This window comes from Erithacus rubecula, assembly GCF_903797595.1.
Source record: "Erithacus rubecula genome assembly, chromosome: 27".
Lineage (NCBI taxonomy): Eukaryota > Metazoa > Chordata > Aves > Passeriformes > Muscicapidae > Erithacus > Erithacus rubecula.
In genome coordinates, this window is record NC_136679.1 from 1,108,649 (window position 1) to 1,129,325 (window position 20,677).

Sequence of the window (20,677 nt, forward strand, 5' to 3'; positions counted from 1 at the left end):
CTCCCTCCCTCCCTCCCTCCCTCCCCCCCCCCCCCCTCCCTCCCTCCCTCCCTCCCTCCCTCCATCCTCCCTCCCTCCCTCCCTCCCTCCCTCCTCCCTCCCTCCCTCCCTCCCTCCCTACCCTCCCTCCCTCCCTCCCCCTCTTTCCCTTTTTCCCTCTTCCCTTTTCCTCTTCCCCTCTTTCCCTCTTTCCTCCTTCCCTCCTTCCCTCCTTCCCTCCTTCCCTCCTCCCTCCCTCCCTCCTTTCCCCCCTCCCTCCCCCCCTCCCTCCCTCCCCCCCTTCTTCCCTCCCTCCCTCCTCCCTCCCTCCCTCCCTCCCTCCCTCCCTCCCTCCCTCCCCCGATCAAAGCCGGGAGCGTTCGGGGATTTTTCCCTTCCCGAGCCGCGGATCCTCCCAAGGACACTCAAGGACGGCGGAGCCTCCCCTGCCTTCCTCCCCCTCCCTCTCCCCCTCCTCCTCCTCCTCCTCCCTCTCCCCCAAATCCTTCCCGCCTCCCTTTTGTCCCCCCAGGTGTCACAGGGCCCCGCCCCTCTGCTGCTCCCTGCCCCATTCCAACCCCACAAAATCCCCGCGGGAATTTCGGCATGGGATGGATTCTCCATGGGCTCAATTCCCGGACATCCAGGGAATTTTTGGCTGCCCCATCCCGGCCAATAAAATTCCAGAGGGTGAAAATTGGGATTTTTTCCCTCAATTTTTATCTTCCTCCCATCCGAAGTTTGGGAATCTCGGGTGTTCCCAGGGTTGGAGGGTGCACAGGTGAGGCTGAGATCAAAATCTGGGAATTCAGAATTCTGGCTGGGAATTCACGGATCCGGCTGGGAATCCAAGATTCCAGATGTGAATCCAAGATTCCAGATGGGAACTCTTGATTCCAGATGTGAATCCATTATTCCAGATGGGAATCCAAGATTCCAGATGGGAATCCTTGATTCCAGCTGGGAATTCTTGATTCCAGCTGGGAATCCAGAGTTCCATCTGGGAATCCATTATTCCAACTGGGAATCTATTATTCCAACTGGGAATCATGGTTCACAGCTGGGAATTCTTGATTCCAGATGGGAATTCTTGATTCCAGCTGGAAATCCCAACTGGGAATCCATGATTCCAGATGTGAACCCATTATTCCAGCTGGGAATCCGAGCTGGGAATTCATGGTTCCATCTAGGAATTCATGATTCCAGATGGGAATTCACGGTTCCAGTTGGGAATTCATTGTTCCAGCTGGGAATCCAAACTAGGAATTCATGATTCCAACTGGGAATTCTTGATTCCAGCTGGGAATCCAAACTAGGAATTCATTATTCCAACTGGGAATTCGTGATTCCAGCTGGGAATTCTTGTTTCCAACTGGGAATCCATCATTTCATCTGGAAATTAATGACTCCAGCTGTGAACCCATGATTCCACCTGGGAATTCACAATTCCAGCAGGGAATTCATCATTCCACATGTGAATTCATGATTCCAGCTGTGAATTCTTGATTCCAGCTGTGAATCCAAACTGGGAATTCATGATTCCAATTGAGAATCCACGATTCCAGCTGGAAATTCTTGATTCCAACTGGGAATTATTGATTTCAACTGGAAATCCATAATTCCAGATGTGAATCCGTGATCCCAGCTGTGAATCCATTATTCCAAGTGGGAACTCATTATTTCAGCAGGGAATCCAAACTGGAAATCCATTATTCCAGCTGGAAATCCATAATTCCAGCTGTGAATTCTCGATTCCATCTGGGAATCCATTAGTCCAGCAGGGAATTCATGATTCCAAACTGGGAATTCTTGATTCCAAATGTGAATCCATTATTCCAACTGGGAACTCATTATTCCAGCAGGGAATTCAAACTGGAAATCCATGATTCCAGCTGGAAATCCATGATTCCAGCTGTGAATTCTCGATTCCAGCTGTGAATCTAAACACTCCCACCCTTCCCCTTCCCTCCAAAATCCCAAGCTCAGGACTGGACAGCTCCTTCCTCCCCGGAAATCCCAAAGTGCCACATTTGGCCTCCTCCTTCCTCTTTTCCCACCGAAATTCCCGAATTTCCACCTCTCAGGTGTCGCTGGGAGATTCCCGCAGGTTTTTCTGGCACGTTACAAAACGCTCCATAAATAATTCAACCCCTCCTCAATTACCCGAACAAAGGAATAAAGAGAATTTCCGACGGATTTTCCGCTGGCATTCCACGCTTTTTATTGGGATTTGTTTCCCTGCTTTTGTTTTTTTTTTTTTTTTAACGCTCAAAGAGGATTTTGTCACACCCAGATTTCGGATCCATCCCCAGCAGCCACCCAAATCCTTATTTTTTGGGGGGAAAAGTCCCAAAAATCCTGGGAAAATGAGGATAAAAGGGTTTGGCTGGGATTTTTTTTCCTATTCCAAGGATTCAGCGGGAATTCTGAGTCCCCCACGGGGATTTTGGGGTCATGGAGACCTTTCCCATCATTCTGGCAAAAAAATGGAATTTTGTGGGGTCTGTGTCCCCTCTAGCCCTGTCCTGGTTGCTTTGAGACCCCACAAAACCAAAAAATGAGGGTTTGGAGCAGCTCTGGGATTTTTTGTAGGATCGGGGAATTGGGATCAGCAGATTGGAAATGGGATTTTCCAGGATCCATGGGGTAGAAGGAGCTGTGAATCCTCTTTTCCACCCCAAATTCCCCCATAATCATTATGGGATGGTGGTTGTTCACAGGGGCAGAGCCAGGGGATGGGGTCAGACCCCAAAACTGGGTGTGGGAAGGGGATTTTTGGGATTTGGGGCTGGCAGGATGAGCGGGATGGATCCATGGGTGATCCTATTTCCCCAAAAAAAAAAATCCCATATATCAAATAAAGGATCCTGGTGACTCAGGGGGACGATGTCAGGATGAGTCAGACCCCAAAACTGGGTCTGGGATTTTGGGGTTGAGGATGCTGAGACCGTGCAGTTTTATTTTGGGGTGAAAAGATCTTTTCTGTGCATTCTCCAGAAGGGAAAAAAAACCCCCAAAACCTCCCAAAAAATTCCATGATTTTTATCCTTCCATGCCCCTGAATTCTTCCCAAAAAAATCCCTCCTGGAGCTAAAACCCCACAGGTGTGGGGTGGGATCTTTTGGGGTTGGTTTGCAGCCGGGTTTGGGAAATTCCCTTCCCAGTTTTGGGATGTTCCTCTCCTTATTTTGGGATTTTCCTCTCCATATTTTGGGATTTTCCTCTCCATATTTCGGGATTTTCCTCTCCATAGTTTGGGATTTTCCTCTCCCTATTTTGGGATATTTTTCTCCCTGTTTTGGGATTTTTCTGTCCTTATTTTGGGATATTCTCTTCCCTGTTTTGGGATGTTTCTCCCCCTGGTTTAGGATGTTCCTCTCCCTATTTTGGGATTTTCCTCTCCCTATTTTGGGATTTTCCTCTCCCAGTTTTAAGATATTCCTTTCCCTGTTTTGGGACGTTTCTCTCCCTGTTTTACAATATCCCACTTCTTATTTTGGGATATTCCTCTTTCTGTTTTGGGAAATTTCTCCCCTTATTTTGGGATATTCCTCTCCCTGGTTTGGGATTTTCTCCTTCCTGGTTTGGGATGTTCCTCTCCCTATTTTAGGATATTCCCCTCCCTGTTTTGGGATATCCCCCACCCTACAAACAGGCATGGATTTCCACATATGGGAATTCCATTCCCAACCCCGAATCCCTGGGATTTGTGGGATTTTCCCTCTTTTCCCCGTCCCTCTCCATGTTCTGCTCTCAGGTTTTGGGTTTTTCACTGAGTTTCTCTTGTTCTGATTAATTATTTTTTCTTTCCCCCATCCAAATTCCCTACAAAAAACCAACCAAAACCAAACCAAACCCAACCAAAACCAAACCAAACCAAACCAAACCGAAACCAAACCAAACCAAACCAAACCAAACCAAACCCAAACCAAACTAAACCAAACCAAACCAAACTAAACCAAACCAAACCAAACCAAACCAAACCAAACCCAAACCAAACCAAACCAAACCAAACCCAAACCAAAACCAAACCAAACCCAAACCAAACTAAACCGAACCAAACCAAACCAAACCCAAACCAAACTAAACCAAACCAAACCAAACCAAACCAAACCAAACCAAACCAAACCAAACCCAAACCAAACCAAACCAAACCAAACTGAACCAAACCAAGGCCAACCAAACCAAACCAACCCAAACCCAAACCAAAACCAAACCAAACCAAACCAAACCAAACCAAACCAAACCAAACCAAACCCAAACCAAACCAAACTGAACCAAACCAAGGCCAACCAAACCAAACCAACCCAAACCCAAACCAAACCAAACCCAAACCAAACCAAACCAAACCAAACCAAACCAAACCCAAACCAAACCAAACCAAATAAAACCAAATCAAACCAAACACAACCCAAAACCAAACCAAACCAAACCAAACCAAACCAAACCCAAACCAAACTCAACCAAACCAAACTAAACCAAACCAAACCAAAACTAAACTCAACCAAACCCAACCCAACCCAAACCCAACCAATACGAAAACTAAATTTAAAACCAAACCCAAACCCAACCAAACCAATCCAAACCAAACCCAAACCAAATTCAACCAAACCGAACCCAAACAAAACCCAACCCAAACCAAACCAAACCAAACCAAACCAAATAAAACCAAACCAAACCAAACCCAACCAAACCAATCCAAACCAAACCAAACCCAAACCAAACCAAACCAAACCAAACCAAACCAAACCCAAACCAAACCCAACCAATCCAATCCAAACCAAACCAAACACAAAACCAAACCAATCCAAACCCAACCAAACCAATCCAAACCAAACCAAACCCAAACCAAACCAAACCCAACCCAAAACCAAACCAAACCAAACTAAACCCAAACCCAAACCAAACCAAACCAAACCAAACCAATCCAAACCAAACCCAAACCAAATTCAACCAAACCAAACCCAAACAAAACCCAAACCAACCCAACCCAAACCAAACCAAACCCAACCAATCCAATCCAAACCAAACCAAACCAAACACAAAACCAAACCAATCCAAACCAAACCCAGAGCAAACTAAACCAAATCCCCCAATAATAAATAAATTTTTAAAAACCAATAATTATTCTTTTTTCTTTTTAATAATAAAAAAAAAAAAACAACAACAACAAAAAAAACCCCGTAAAATCCCACTAATAATGAAAATTTCCCGGCTGGAATTTCCCGTGGGCATTCATGAATCTCCTCCTTTCCTGTCCCTACCCAGGGCTCCATGGAATTGCGGGCGGGAAGAAGCCAGGACTGTGTTCCCTTTGTTTAAAGTCTCCAGGTCAGTACCAGGGGCCCGCAAATTCCTCCCCTTTTCCCTGGATTTTCCACAATTCCACGATTTTCGCTCTTTCCCCGTCCCTTTCACGGGAGCCTGGCCTGAGGTGGGTGAGGGCAGCACCCAGAGCCCGATTTTTGGGATTTTTTAGGAGGTTGCTCCTCACTTTTTGGGATGTTTTAGGAGGTTCCTGCCCGATTTGGGGATGTTTTAGTGGTTCCAGCCTGATTTTTTGGGATATTTTAAGAGGGTTCTGACTTATTTTTGAAGTGTTTTTAGGAGGTTCCTGCCCGAATTCGAGATGTTTTAATGGTTCCAGCCCGATTTTTGGGATGTTTTTAGGAAGTTCCTGCCCATTTTTTGGGATATTTTGGAGGTTCCTGCCTGATTTTTGCGATGTTTTTAGGAGGTTCCTGCCCCAATTTTGGGATTTTTTTAGGAGGGTCCTGCCCATTTTTTGCGATATTTTAAAGATTCCAGCCTGATTTTAGGGATTTTTAAGAGGTTCCTGTCCATTTTTTGGGATATTTTGGAGGTTCCTGCCCGATTTTGGGATGTTTTAGGAGGTTCCTGCCCAATTTTTGGGGATGTTTTAATGGTTCCAGCCCGATTTTTGGGATGTTTTTAGGAAGTCCCCTGCCCATTTTTTGGGATATTTTGGAGGTTCCTGTCCAATTTTTTGAGATGTTTTTAGGAGGTTTTAGGGTTAGGGTTTTATGTTTAGGTTTAGGTTTTAGGATGTTTTCAGTGGTGTCTTTTTTAGGATTCAGTGGTGATGGTTTTCAGGATTCACTGGCAATGGTTTTTGGGATTCAGTGGTGATTATTTGGGATCCAGTGGTGATGGATTTTGGGATTTAATGGTGACACTCATTTGGGATTCAGTGGTGATGGTTTTTGGGATTCAGTGATGATTCATTGGGACTCAATTGTGACTTTTTGGGGATTCAGTGGTGACAGTTATGGGATTCAGTGTTGATGCTTTTTGGGATTAGGTGGTGAGTTTTTTGGGATTCAATGGTGACTTTTTTGGGGATTCAATGGTAATTATTTTGGATTCAGTGGTGATGGTTTTTGGGATTCAGTTGCAATGTTGTTTGGAATTCACTGGCAATGTTTTCTGGGATTCAGAGGTGACTTTGGGATTCAGTGGTGATGTTTTTTGGGATTCAATGGTGACTATTTGGGATTCAATAGTGATTCTTTGGGATTCAGTGGTGATGGTTTTTGGGATTCAGTGGTGATGGATTTTGGGATTCAATGGTGACTATTTGGGATTCAGTGACAATGTTTTTTGGGATTCAGTGGTGAAAGTTATGGGATTCAGTGATGCTTTTTGGGGATTCAATGGTGACTATTTGGGATTCAATGGTGATGGTTTTTGGGATTCAGTGGTGATGGATTTTGGGATTCACTGGCAATGGTTTTTGGGATTCAATGGTGATGGTTTTTGGGATTCAGTGGTGATGGATTTTGGGATTCACTGGCAATGGTTTTTGGGATTCACTGGTGATGGCTTTTGGGATTCAGTGGTGATGCTTTTTGGGATTCAGTGGTGATGGTTTTTGGGATTCAGTGGTGATGGTTTTTGGGATTCAGTGACAATGTTTTTTGGGATTCAGTGCTGATGATCCTCTGTGATCCAGTCGAAGGGATCAGGCAGCTCCTGGGCCTGTCCAACCCCCCACAGGAAGCTCGGCAGAGGGCTGAGTGTAGGATTTGTAGGATCTCTGAGAATTGGGGACTCTTTTCCAACCAGCAAAACCCCTCCTGACCCTTTTCCCCCCCAAACCAGGGACCACAAACCCTCAGTGACTCACGAGTGCCAGGGTGACATCACAGGGACCGTTCTGTGGGATTGCGGAGGGAAGGACGGAAAAAAATCCCCTTTTCCCGACCCTTTGGAGCATCTTCCCTGCCTCCCGTCTGTTCCGCCTCTGTCTGGGGGGATGAAAGCGCCGCCGCGCCCCGGCGGAGGTGACAGCGACAGCGAGGCCACCGCTAATGGGGACATTAACGAGTTTTGTCTCCCTGCCCCAAAGCGAGTCCTGACCCTTCCCGAGGTTTGTGAACACCTGGAGGAAACCGGCGCCGCTTTTATCCCCGCGTTCCTGCCCGGAAAAACCCTTCAGGCAGCAAGGGAGGGGGTGGAGGTGGCTTTTGTCCCCAAAAGTCCTCGGGTTTTGTCACCAAAGTCTTGCTGGAGGAGGCTGGGGTGTGTTGGAGGGAAATGTCCAGGGTGGGGTGAGCCGGGAATTCTGTGTGGGAAATGTGGGAATGGCCCTGCCAGAGAGGGGGACAGGGTGTGGCAGGTGGCACTGAGTCCCCTGGGACAGGGGAAGGGCTGTCCCCAAACCCGTGGGACAGGGAATGTCCCCAAACCCGTGGGACAGGGAATGTCCCCAAACCCGTGGGACAGGAAATGTCCCCATCCCAGTGGGACAGGGAATGTCCCCAATCCCATGGGACAAGGGAAGGGTTGTCCCCAACCCTGTAGAACCCTGGAATTTTGTCCCCATCCCACTGGGATAACAAAATGTCCTGTTCTGGTGGGACAGGGAATGTCCCCATCCCAGTGGGACAGGGAATGTCCCCAAACCCGGGACAGGGAATGTCCCCAAACCCGCGGGACAGGAAATGTCCCCAAACCCGGGACAGGGAATGTCCCCATCCCAGTGGGACAGGGAATGTCCCCAATCCCATGGGACAAGGGAAGGGTTGTCCCCAACCCTGTAGAACCCTGGAATTTTGTCCCCATCCCACTGGGATAACAAAATGTCCTGTTCTGGTGGGACAGGGAATGTCCCCATTCCCATGGGAGAGGGAATTGTCCCCATCCCAGTGGGACAGAGGAATTTTGTCCCCATCTCGGTGGGAAAGGGAGGAAGTGTCCCTATCCCATAGAGACAGGGAATGTCCCCAACCCCATGGGACAGGGGAAAGTGTCCCCAGCCCAGTGAGACACGGCAGGAGTGTCCCCAACCCCATGGGACAAGGAAAGGAGTGTCCTCGATCCCATGGGACAGGGGAAGGATTGTCCCCAAACACCCTGAGAGAGGGGAAAGGGTTGTCCCCAAATCCGTGGGACACAGGAAAGATTGTCCCCATCCCGGGTGGGGACAACAGGGAATGTTCCCGTCCCAAAGACAGGGAATGTCCATCCCAAAAAACTCTTCCCGACAGGAATTTTGGGGTGATGCTACAGGTGATCCATGCGGGGAGTAGTGAAATTCCCGGGTAAAAAATTCCCGTGTGGAAAAAAAAAAAAATTCCTGAGTGGAAAAAATAATAATACCCGGGTGGAAAAAAGAATAATACCTGGGTGAAAAAAAGAATAATTCCCATGTGGAAATTTCCCCTGGAGCTCCGGGAACCTGAGGGGGGATGGAGCCGCTTTTCCATCCTTTGGAATGAGCAACAGACCCTCCCAAACCCTTCCTGACGGAAATTTTGGGGTGATGCTACAGGTGATCCATGCGGGGAGTAGTGAAAATCCCGGGAAAAAAAATTCCCGTGTGGATAAAAAAAAAATAATACCCAGGTGGAAAAAAGAATAATACCCGGATGGGAAAAAAAAAAATAATACCCAGGTGGGAAAAATAAATAATACCCGGATGAAAAAAAAAAAAATAATACCCAGGTGGGAAAAATAATAGCCGGATGGAAAAAAAAAAATAATACCCAGGTGGGAAAAAGAATAATACCCAGGTGGAAAAAAAAAAAAATAATACCCAGGTGGGAAAAATAATACCCGGATGGAAAAAAAAAATAATAATACACAGGTGGGAAAAAGAATAATACCCAGGTGGAAAAAAAAAAAAATAATACCCAGGTGGAAAAAAGAATAATACCTGGGTGGAAAAAAGAATAATTCCTATCTGGAAATTCCACAGGAGCTCCCGGGCAGCCGAGGGTGGTGGAGCCGCTTTTCCATCCCGTGGGATGAGCAGGTGTCCGGGGGCCGGGGCAGCGCCGAGAGATCCCAAAATAGATTGGGGAGCGGGGGGAGAGGATGCGGCCCCAGCCCCCCGCGGGGCGCCGGCAGCTCCTGCCAGAGCCGCCTGACGGCTGCAGCCTCGTCAGAGCCGCGCCGATAATTACCGCGCCGATAATTACCGCACCGATAATTACCGCGCCGATAATTTCCCTCTGATGCGCCGCAATCAGAGCCGAGCGCAGGAGCTGCAGCGGGCGGGAGCGGCCTTGGCTGCCGGAGAGAGCTTCCAGCTCTTCCCTGAGAATTCCAGCCATTCCCTGAGAATTCCAGCCCTTCCCCGAGAATTCCAGCCATTCCCGGAGCATTTCAGCCCTTCCCGAGAATTCCAGCCATTCCCGGAGCATTCCAGACCTTCCCCGAGAATTCCAGCCCTTCCCTGAGAATTCCAGCCATTCCCGGAGCATTCCATCCCTACCCCGAGAATTCCAGCCATTCCAAAACCTTCCAGCCCTTCCCGGAGCATTCCAGCCCTTCCCGAGCATCCCAGCCCCTCCCTGAGAATTCCAGCCACTTCCCGGTACCTTCCAGACCTTCCTGGAGCATCCCAGCCCTTCCTGGAGCATCCCAGGTATTCCCCGAGAATTCCAGCTATTCCCCGAGAATTCCAGCCATTCCCAGAACCTTCCAGCCATTCCTGGAGCATTCCAGACCTTCCCCGAGCATTCCAGCCGTTCCCGGAGCATTCCATCCCTTCCCCGAGAATTCCAGCCCTTCGTGAAGAATTCCAGCCATTCCCAGAACTTTCCAGCCCTTCCCCAAGAATTCCAGCCCTTCCCGAGAATTCCAGCCATTCCCAGAACTTTCCAGCCCTTCCCCAAGAATTCCAGCCCTTCCCGAACATTCCAGCCCTTTTCCAAGAATTCCAGCCCTTCCCAGAGCATCCCTTCCCGGAGCATTCCAAACATTCCCAGAACCTTCCAGACATTCCCAGCGCTTTCCATCCTCTCCCAGTTCCTTCCAGACATTCCTGGTTCTTTCTATCCCCTCCCAGAAACTTCCAGCCATTCCCGGTTCAAAAACTCAAAGCTCATCCCAAATTCTGGAATTCCAGGAGGATTTGGGACCCCAAAGCTCATCCCAAATTCTGGAATCCCAGAAGGATTTGGGGCCCCAAAGCTCATCCCAAATTCTGGAGTCCCAGAAGGATTTGGGACCCCAAAGCTCATCCCAAATTCTGGAATCCCAGAAGGATTTGGGACCCCAAAGCTCATCCCAAATTCTGGAATCCCACAAGGATTTGGGACCCCAAAGCTCATCCTAAATTCTGGAATCCCAGAAGGATTTGGGACCCCAAAGCTCATCCCAAATTCTGGAATCCCAGGAGGATTCGGGACTCCAAAGCTCATCCCAAATTCTGTAATCTCAAGAGGATTTGGGACCTCAAAGCTCATCCCAAATTCTGGAATCCCAGAAGGATTTGGGACCCCAAAGCTCATCCCAAATTCTGGAATCCCAGGAGGATTTGGGACCCCAAAGCTCATCCCAAATTCTGGAATCCCAGAAGGATTTGGGACCCCAAAGGTCATCCCAAATTCTGGAATCCCAGGAGGATTTGGGACCTCCAAGTTGATCCCATTCCAAGGACAGGACCCCTCCCAGCACCCCAGGGCGCTCCAAGCTCTGCCCGAGTTCCTTTTTCCCCATAAAACCCCAAATCCCTCTCTCAGCAGGAATCCCTCACCCCGAACCACAGGGCTGAACTTCCCCACCCTCCAAACCCCCAAATTTTGTTTTTATCATCGCAAAATCCTTTTAGAAACCCACTAAAACTCCCCCAAATCCTCATTTTCTGCTTGCCTCTCCCATTTTTCCCCAGTTCCCTTTTCCTCCGCGCCCAGTTTAAACCACAACTCCCAGCCCTAGGCGAGGTTTTAAAGCTTTAATAGGAGCCCAGGGCCGGAAATTCGCAATAAAACCCAACAAACAGCGATGATTCAGAACCTCTCCGCTGCAAAGAGCCGGACCAGGACCTCAATTAAGCCATTTGTAAATCGTTAATTTAAGAATTGCTCTCGGATGCCTTTAAATCGCTCCCTCCTGCAGTTTCTAAACGGGTAAAGAGAGCGGGGAGAGGTCAGGAAATGTCATTTTACCGCTGGTTTTGGCACCGGGAGCAGCTCCGGATTTTGTTTGAAATCCCAAAGCTGCGTTTGGAGGAAGAGCAGAGGTCCCCAGGTGAGGTGGGACCTGCTGGGGGTCCCCAGGGGATGGAGCTAGGAGCTGCCAAAACGCCTGGAAAACCGCCGGGGCTTTTTTTAAGGCTCTAAAAATGGTTAAATCCGGAGGGAATAAATGGAATTTTTGAATTCAGGTGAGGTTTGGCTGTCCAGCAGCATGAGAGCAGCTCCCAGGTGTGGCAGGATTGTCACCTGGAGGGGACAGCGACAGCCCGGCAGTGGCACGATCAGGAGCTTTGAAGCTTCCTGTGACATTTTGGGATTTTCCTGCCCTAAAACGGGAGAAAATCTGCGGCTGCCTCATCCCTGGAATGTCCAAATTCACGCTGGGAGAGCAGAATTGTCCCTGACCAACGCAGAGCTGGGAATTATGTGAACCCCTCCACCCCAAACCCTCATGGGATCCTTCCAGTCACCCCAAAACTCCGCGAACAGAGAATTTTTTTCCCCCAAAAATCCCAGCGCTGCCCTGGCCGAGCCTTTTCCTCTCTCCAAAAATCTCCACCCCGCATCCAGCGCTGCCGCAGCTGCTCCTGGCGCTTCTCCCTCCCCGCGGATAGATTTGGGGGATATTTTAAGGCAGAACCGGGCACATCTCCCCATCCTGAGGCCGATCCTTCGCCTCCGCGCTGAGCAAAGTGAGCAAAGGAAAAAAACGGGAAAAGGGTTTTGGAGCAGCGGGATTTGGGGCCGTGCCAGGGCACCGGGTGGGCGCCGGGTGCCAGCCGCGGTCCCGGAGGTGTCGCCGCAGCCCCGGGAGGTTTTGCCAGGCTCCGCTCGGCTCCGGGGAACAAATTCTCGCTTCCCGTTTCTCCAGGAGGGTTTGGGTTCCGTCACCAGCTGGGGAGCAAAACCCCGAATGCAAGGATCCATCCAGAGGGTGCCGGGGCGGCCGCGGGAACAGCTTGGGATGCGAGAGGGGCCGTGGGAGGCTGGAGGGGACCCGGAGGTGCCAAAATTGCCTCGGCTCCACCTGGCAGAGCTTGGCAGATCCCGCCTGTGCCAGGCTCGGCAGATGTGAGCAGGCTGAGCCGAGACACCTCCGGCTTCTGCTCTCGGGCTTTGAGGAGTTTTTTGGGTTTTCTTTCTTTTTTTTGGGGTTTTTTTTTTTTTTTTTGGTATGTGATTTAAGAACTTGGCTGGGTTTGATCAGGATCTGCAGTTCCTTCGGCTGGGATCGCGCGGTGCCAAAAGGTCTTTAAGGAGTTTTATTTTCCGCCGTTTCACTCGGTTCCTTTAGTACAGGGACTCGCAACCTCCGAGCGGAAGAGATTTTTCTTGTCCGCTCAACAAACACCCCAAATTATTCTTTTTATCAGCGCGAAATCCTTATACAAAACCACAAAAATTCCCCTAAATCCGCCAATCCCTCATTTCCTGCTTCCCTCTCCCACAAAAACTCCCCAACATCCCCAAATTCTCATTTCCTGCTTCCTTCTCCCGTTTTTCCCCCCAATTCCCATTTTCTCACCCCATCCACCGCGCCCAGTTTAAACCACAACTCCCAGCCCTAGGCGAGGTTTTAAAGCTTTTATCGGAGCCCAGTTTAAACCATAAGCGAGGGGTCGAGCCGCCTCCTGCTCCCAGTGCCTGCGGACAGCCGGGAAAGGCTCTGTCTGTCTGTCTGTCCGTCTGTCTGTCTGCACGGGGAAAAGCTCCAATCCCACATCCTGCCCCGAATCGGGCACATCCAATCGAACCTGGCACAAAATTTGGGAATGGGCACATCTATTCCTACCTGGCACAAAATTTGGGAGTGGGCACATCCAATCGAACCTGGCATAATATTTGGGAGTGGGCACATCTATCCCCACCTGGCATCAACATCCATGAATGGGCACATCAATTCCCACCTGGCACAAAATTTGGGAATGGGCACATCCATCCCCACCTGGCACTGGTATCCAGGAATGGGCACATCAATTCCCCCCTGGCAGAAAATTTGGGAGTGGGCACATCCATCCCCACCTGGCACAAAATTTGGGAATGGGCACATCCATCCCCACCTGGCACAAAATTTGGGAATGAGCACATCCATCCCGATCTGGCACTGGTATCCAGGAATGGGCACATCAATTCCCACCTGGCACAAAATTTGGGAGTCGGCACATCAATTCCCACCTGGCACAAAATTTGGGAATGGGCACATCCATCCCCACCTGGCACCACCCCACCCTAACCCGTGCTAGGCACGGGCTGACCCATCCACGGCCGAGTTTATTTCGAGCTCCAGCCCCTCCCGGCTCCCCGCCCTGTCCCTCCGGAGCATCCCTGGCCTGGCACATCCCGCTCCTCCCCCTTTGTCCCTCCCTCTCCGTTTGTCCCCGAGCTCTGGTGACACAAAGGCCGCTCTGTGCCCCGGTGCGAGGCCACCGCATGTGCGAATATTGCTCGATAGACTCGGCGCTGCCCCGGCGCGGCGGGCACAAAGCCCCGCTGTCTGCGCCGCATTCCCGGCCCCTGAGTGTCCCACTGTTCCCATTGTGCTGCCCCGGGGGGGCTGGGGGAGCTCCGGGAATGGCAGGGGGATGGGATGGGGATGGGGGGAGATGGGAGAGGGGATGGAACAGGGATGGGAAAGGAATGGGAAAGGAACGGGAAAGGAATGGGAAAGGAAGGGGAAAGGAATGGGGACTGAATGGAACAGGAATGGGAAAGGAATGAGAAAGGAATGGCAAAGGAATGAGAAAGGAATGGGAAAGGAATGGGGAGGGAATGAAAAAGGAATGGGAAGAGAATGGAAAAGGAATGGAAAAGGAATGGCAAAGGAATGAGAAAGGAATGGGAAAGGAATGGGGAGGGAATGAAAAAGGAATGGGAAGAGAATGGAAAAGGAATGGAACAGAGAATTGAAAAGGAATGGAACAGGAATGGGAAAACAATGGAAAAGGAATGGAACAGGGAATGGAACAGGGATGGAACAGGGAATGGAACAGGGAATGGAACAGGGATGGAACAGGGGTGGAGCAGGAATAGAATAGGAATGGAACATGGAATGGAACAGGAATGGAACAGGGAATGGAACAGGGATGGAACAGGGAATGGAACAGGGATGGAATGGGAATGGAACAGGGAATGGAACAGGGATGGAACAGGGAATGGAACAGGGATGGAACAGGGAATGGAACAGAGAATGGAGCAGGAATAGAATAGGAATGGAACATGGAATGGAACAGGAATGGAACAGGGAATGGAACAGGAATGGAACAGGGAATGGAGCAAGAACGGAACAGGGATGGAACAGGAGCAGGAATGGAGCAGGAATGGAACAGGGATGGAACAGGGATGGAGCAGGAATGGAGTGGGAATGGAACAGGGGATGGAACAGGGATGGAACAGGGATGGAGAGGGAATGGAACAGGAATGGATCAGGAATAGAACAGGAATGGAACAGGAATGGATCAGGGAATGGAACAGGAATGGAACAGGAATGGAGCAGGGAATGGAACAGGAATGGAACAGGAATGGATCAGGAATGGAACAGGGATGGAGAGGGAATAGAACAGGAATGGAACAGGAATGGATCAGGGAATGGAACATGGAATGAACGGAACATCCTCACCCCGCCGCACGCGGCTCCCCAGGAGCTGCTGAGACCAAAATCGTGTCCGGGCTCCCAGGTGTGGATGCAGATGTTCTCACCTTGAGCTGCTTTTAGCGGCTTTTTCCTGGGAATTGCCTCCCGGACACGCCGCGGTGTCACCAGCGGTGAGGTGACACATTTGTCACCACCCTGCCCGGGGCTGTCACCAGCTTTGGGACAGCCCAAAGTGGGGGAAAAAACACATGTTTGGTTTTAAATCCAAATGTTTCCCTCCTTTTTTTTCTTTCTTTTTTCCTTTTTTTTCGTTTTTTCTCCATTTTCCCTTTTTATTTTTCCCCTTTTTCCCCCCTTTTTCCTTTTTATTCCTTCTTTTTTTCTCGCTTTCCCCCCCCCCTTTCTTTTCCTTTTTTCCAGTTTTTTTTTTCTTATTTTCTTTTAAGCAATCCCCACCTCTCCTCCAGGCAGAAATCAACCTCACATGAATAATACTGGATATTAACAGGACATAAACATGCAGAAAATTCTTCCCTCTGCCCCAAAATGAGGGAGAAAAGAAGGGAAAAAAATGAAAAATCCCCCGTGGTGCGTGTGGGGTGCGGGAAGCAGATCCAGGAGGGCTCAGCTGGGAGGAAAAGGGATTTTTTGGGAATGTTCCTCATGTCGTGAGTGTCGCCTGTGCCAGCTGTGACTCACAGCTGGAGAGCCTGGAAAAGCTCCAGGCTGGAACTGGAGGCTCTGGAATTTCTCCCTTCTTCCCCTGGGTTCTGTTCCATCCCTGACTCAGTTTCCCCAGCGTTAAAAAAATAGGGAAAATCCAACCCACTGAATTCTCACCTGAGTCAAAGCTCAAGGAAAAAAAATTGGAATTGGAATTGGGATTGGAATTGGAATTGGAATTGGAATTGGGATTGGAATTGGGATTGAGATTGGGATTGGGATTGGGACTGGGATTGGGATTGGAATTGGAATTAAAATTGGAATTGGGATTCGGATTGGGATTGGAATTGGGATTGGAATTGGAATTGGAATTGGAATTGGAATTGGAATTGGAATTGGGATTGGAATTGGGATTGGGATTGGGATTGGAATTAAAATTGGAATTGGGATTCGGATTGGGACTGGGATTGGGATTGGAATTGGAATTGGAATTGGGATTGGAATTGGAATTGGAATTGAAATTGGAATTGGAATTGGAATTGGAATTGGGATTGGGATTGGGATTGGAATTGGAATTGAAATTGGAATTGGAATTGGAATTGGGACTGGGATTGGGATTGGAATTAAAATTGGAATTGGGATTCGGATTGGGACTGGGATTGGGATTGGAATTGAAATTGGGGTTGGGATTGGGATTGGAATTGGAATTGGAATTGGAATTGGAATTGGAATTGGGATTGGGATTGGGATTGGAATTGGGATTGGAATTGGAATTGGAATTGGGATTGGGATTGGGATTGGGATTGGGATTGGAATTGGAGTGGAGCTGGCTTTGCATCAGGGTTGGGACTGGAGGGACCCCGTGACACTGGGGGGTCACAGCCCTGTGGGGTCAGGTTGGGTTTGGGGTCCCTTTGGGGGGACATCGTGCTGTTTATTCAAATTATTCAAACCTACTCTAAAAACAAAACAAAAAAAACCACCAAAAACTCACACCCATAACCTGCTAAAACCTAACCTAAACCACAACATTTCCCAACACCAAAAAAATAATAAAAAACTAAATAAATCAAATTATAACTCACAAAAAAAAAACTTTTCTAAATTTATAATATCTTAAAAAAAAAGTTACTGTTTAATATTATTTATTTTTATACTAAAAAATATTTTACCTATTAAGTAAACAGAGGGTTTTTTCCACTTCTCTGCAAAAAAATATTTCCCCAAAATCAATTTAACTTAAATCTACATCCTAAAAAAACACAAATTAAAAAATTTTCTCCTGAATTTACCCCAAACCAAAAAAATTAATCAATTGGCGCCCAACGTGGGGCTCGAACCCCCGAAATGTGGGAGCAGGGGGGGTTCAATCAGCCAGGTGTTCACTGCCTGCTCCTCCTTCCTTTGGGGTGATCTCCCCAAATTGGGAAATTTGGGAATGGTCCATCCCATCCTGGTTTTGAGGTGACAGCGGCACACTGGGAGGTGACAGCGACAGTGACAGTGACAGTGACAGTGACAGTGACGGTGACAGTGACAGTGACAGTGACAGTGTGAGGTGACAGTGACAGTGACACACTGGCTGTGAGGTGACAGTGACAGTGACAGTGACGGTGACAGTGACAGTGATGGTGACACACTGTGAGGTGACAGTGACAGTGACACACTGTCTGTGAGGTGACAGTGACAGTAACACACTGTGAGGTGACAGTGACACTGACACACTGGCTGTGAGGTGACAGTGACAGTGGCACACTGTAAGGTGACAGTGACAGTGACACACTGTGAGGTGACAGTATTTGGGCTGGTTTTGAGGTGACAGTGTCATATTGTGAGGTGAGGGTGACACACCAGCTTGGAGGCGACAGTGGCACATTGTAAGGTGACAGTGACAGTGACACACTGTGAGGTGACAGTGACAGTGACACACTGGCTGTGAAGTGACAGTGACAGTGACAGTGACACACTGGTTGTGAGGTGACAGTATTTGGGCTGGTTTTGAGGTGACAGTGTCACACTGTGAGGTGACAGTGACAGTGTCACACTGTGAGGTGACAGTGACACACCAGCTGGGAGGTGACAGTGGCACACTGGCTGTGAGGTGACAATGTCAGGGCTGGTTTTGAGGTGACAGTGGCACACTGGCTGTGAGGTGACAATGGCAGTAATGGTTGTGAGGTGACGGTGGTGGCATTGGTTTTGAGATGACAGTGTCGGGGCTGATTTTGAGGTGACAATTTTGGGGCTGGTTTTGAGGTGTCAGTGGCACACTGTGTGAGGTTAGAGTGACAGTGGCACACTGGCTGTGAGGCGACAGTGACAGAGACAGTGGCACACTGTGAGGTGACAGTGGCACACTGTGAGGTAATGGTGTCGGGGCTGGTTTTGAGGTGACAGTGTCACACTGTGAGGTGACAGTGACACTGACAGTGACACACTGGCTGTGAGGTGCCAGTATTGGGGCTGGTTTAGAGGTGACAGTGTCACACTGCGAGGTGACAGTGACAGTGACACACTGGCTGTGAGGTGACAGTGACAGTGACACACTGGCTGTGAGGTGACAATGTCACACTGTGAGGTGACAGTGACAGTGACACACTGGCTGTGAGGTGACAGTGACACTGAGAGTGACACACAGGCTGTGAGGTGCCGGTATTGGGGCTGGCTTTCAGGTGACAGTGTCACACTGTGAGGTGACAGTGACAGTGTCACACCGTGCGGTGACAGCCACCGCGCTGTTCCCGCGCCTGTCGCTGTCGCTCGTGTCGCGCCGCCCTCCCCGCGCGCGCGTTCGGTAACGACCCCGCGCTCACCAGCAGCGCCCGCCCCGCCCGCTCCCGCAGCTTAGACCCGGCCTAACGGGCCCGGCCTGCGGCTTTAAACGCCAGAAGCGATGGCCGTGCCCATGCCCGGCCCGGCTTAAGCTGATGCCATGACAAACGCGCGTTTGTCGCGCAGCTCCGAGCCGCCCCCCGCCCCCCCCGCGCTGTCGCTGTCGCTGTCGCTGTCGCTGTCGCGATGCAGCCGCGCTGGGCAAAGCCGAGCCCCGCAGCTTCCCCCCGAGCCCTGGCGAGGCTGCGGGAGCCGGGCAGAGCCAGCGAGCCCGGGGACCACCGGCTGAGAGCGCTGCTCGTGGGTACGGAGCGGGGGGACGTGCGGGTGGGGGGTGCGGGGGGTGCAGGTGATGGGGGGGGGGGGAGATCTGGCGTGGGAATGATGGGGGGTGGGGGTGGTCACAGTTCCGAATTGGGGGCTCGGGAGTAGTCTGGGGGTGGTCCCAGCCCCTCAGAGGGGGCTTAGGAGTGATCTGGGGGTGGTCCCAGTGACCCAGAGGGGTGACTTGGGGGTGGTCGCAGCCCTGAATTTGGGGCTCCAGAGTGGCCTCAGGTTGGTCACAGTCCTCAATTGGGGGCTCTGGAGTGATCTGGGGGTGGTCCCAGCCCCTCAGAGGGGGCTCTGGAGTGGCCTGGGGGTCGTCCCAGCCCTGAACTGGGGGCTCAGGATGGTCTCAGCATATCAGAGGGAGGGACCTCAGGGTGGTCCCACCCCCAAATTGGGAGCTCTGGAGTGATCTGGGGGTGGTCCCAGCCCCAAACTGGGGGCTCTGGAGTGATCTGGGGGTGGTCCCAGCCCCTAACTGGGGGTTCTGGAGTGGCCTCAGGGTGGTCACAGTCCTGAATTGGGGGCTCTGGAGTGGTCTGGGGGTGGTCCCAGTCACCCACAGGAGTGGCCTGGGGTGGTCCCAGTCCCGAATTGGGGGCTCAGGAATAACCTCAGGGTGGTCCCACCCCCAAACTGGGGGCTCTGGACTGGCCTGGGGGTGATCCCAGCCCCTCAGAGGGGGCTTAGGAGTGGTCTGGGGGTGGTCCCAGCCCCTCACAGGTGGACACTGCCCTGGGGAGTGATGGATGGGGGTCCCAGCCCCTCGCACAGGGGTTCTGCCCCAAGAAGGGACAGAAAGCCCAGGCTGGGGATGATCCTGGTCCCACACGGGTGACCTCTGGGGTGGGCTGGAGGTGGTCCCAGCCCCTCACAGGGGGGTCTGGAGTGGCCTCAGGGTGATCCCAGCCCCTCACAGGGGGGTCTGGAGTGGCCTCAGGATGATCCCAGCCCCTCACACGGGGGTCTGGAGTGGCCTCAGGATGATCCCAGCCCCTCACAGGGGGGTCTGGAGTGGCCTCAGGGTGATCCCAGCCCCTCACAGGGGGGTCTGGAGTGGCCTCAGGGTGATCCCAGCCCCTCACACGGGGGTCTGGAGTGGCCTCAGGGTGATCCCAGCCCCTCACACGGGGGTTCTGCCCCAAAAGGGAGCAGATAGCCCAACCTGGGGTCCCACCCAGGTGACCTCTGGGGTGGGCTGAGAATCCCTATCTCTCTCAGGTGACCTCTGGGGTGGCCTGGGGATGGCCCCTGCCCCTCACAGGTGGGCACAGATGGCGTGAGCTGTGCTGTGCCCGGCTCTGGAGGAGGAGGAGGAGGAGGAGGAGGAGGAGGAGGAGGCTCAGGGCTGCAGGCAGCTGCTGCTGCCCTCCTTTTGCTTGACTAACCCCCGCTGCCTGGACAGCTTCTGACTGCGCTGGTGGCAGCACGTGGCTGTGCCCCCGATGTGCCCGACGGGCCAGGAGGGGACACCAGGGGACGAGGGGGGCGACAGAGCCTTGTCCCCGCCTCACCCGCAGCGTCTCGAGGTGGGATGCGCCACCAAGCCCCGAGGCTCCGGCTCGGTGTCCCTGCATGTGTCACATGTCCCCGCAGCGTCCCGTGGCTGCTCAGGCTGACAGCGAATCCTGCCAGCATCTCACCCCACGTTTTTCAGCATCTCGGAGGCCTCGGAGATTTTTTTATTTTTTTTTCTGATTTTTTAACGAGCTGTGACTAACCGGGCTGGCACGGCAGGCGGTGACCAAGCACCGACGTGGCACCTGTGTGTGCTCAGAAATTTGGTTTTCTCTCCACACCCCCGCCAGGAGCATTCCCATCCTCCCGGGACACCCAC

General features: G+C 51.1%; 1 protein-coding gene across 1 annotated transcript in view; it reads right to left on the minus strand.

Annotated features, from left to right (window-relative positions):
• Positions 1 to 20,500, minus strand: part of SKAP1 (src kinase associated phosphoprotein 1) — a gene marked incomplete at its 5' end in the record, with an annotated part of 112,488 nt that extends 91,988 nt beyond the window's left edge. The window contains 3 exons of the mRNA XM_079327812.1: positions 18,413 to 18,536; positions 18,619 to 18,883; positions 20,484 to 20,500. Of these exons, the coding sequence (XP_079183938.1) occupies positions 18,413 to 18,536; positions 18,619 to 18,883; positions 20,484 to 20,500 (406 nt within the window). The remainder of the gene's footprint in view (positions 1 to 18,412; positions 18,537 to 18,618; positions 18,884 to 20,483) is intronic.
• Between the last annotated feature and the right edge of the window lie 177 nt (positions 20,501 to 20,677).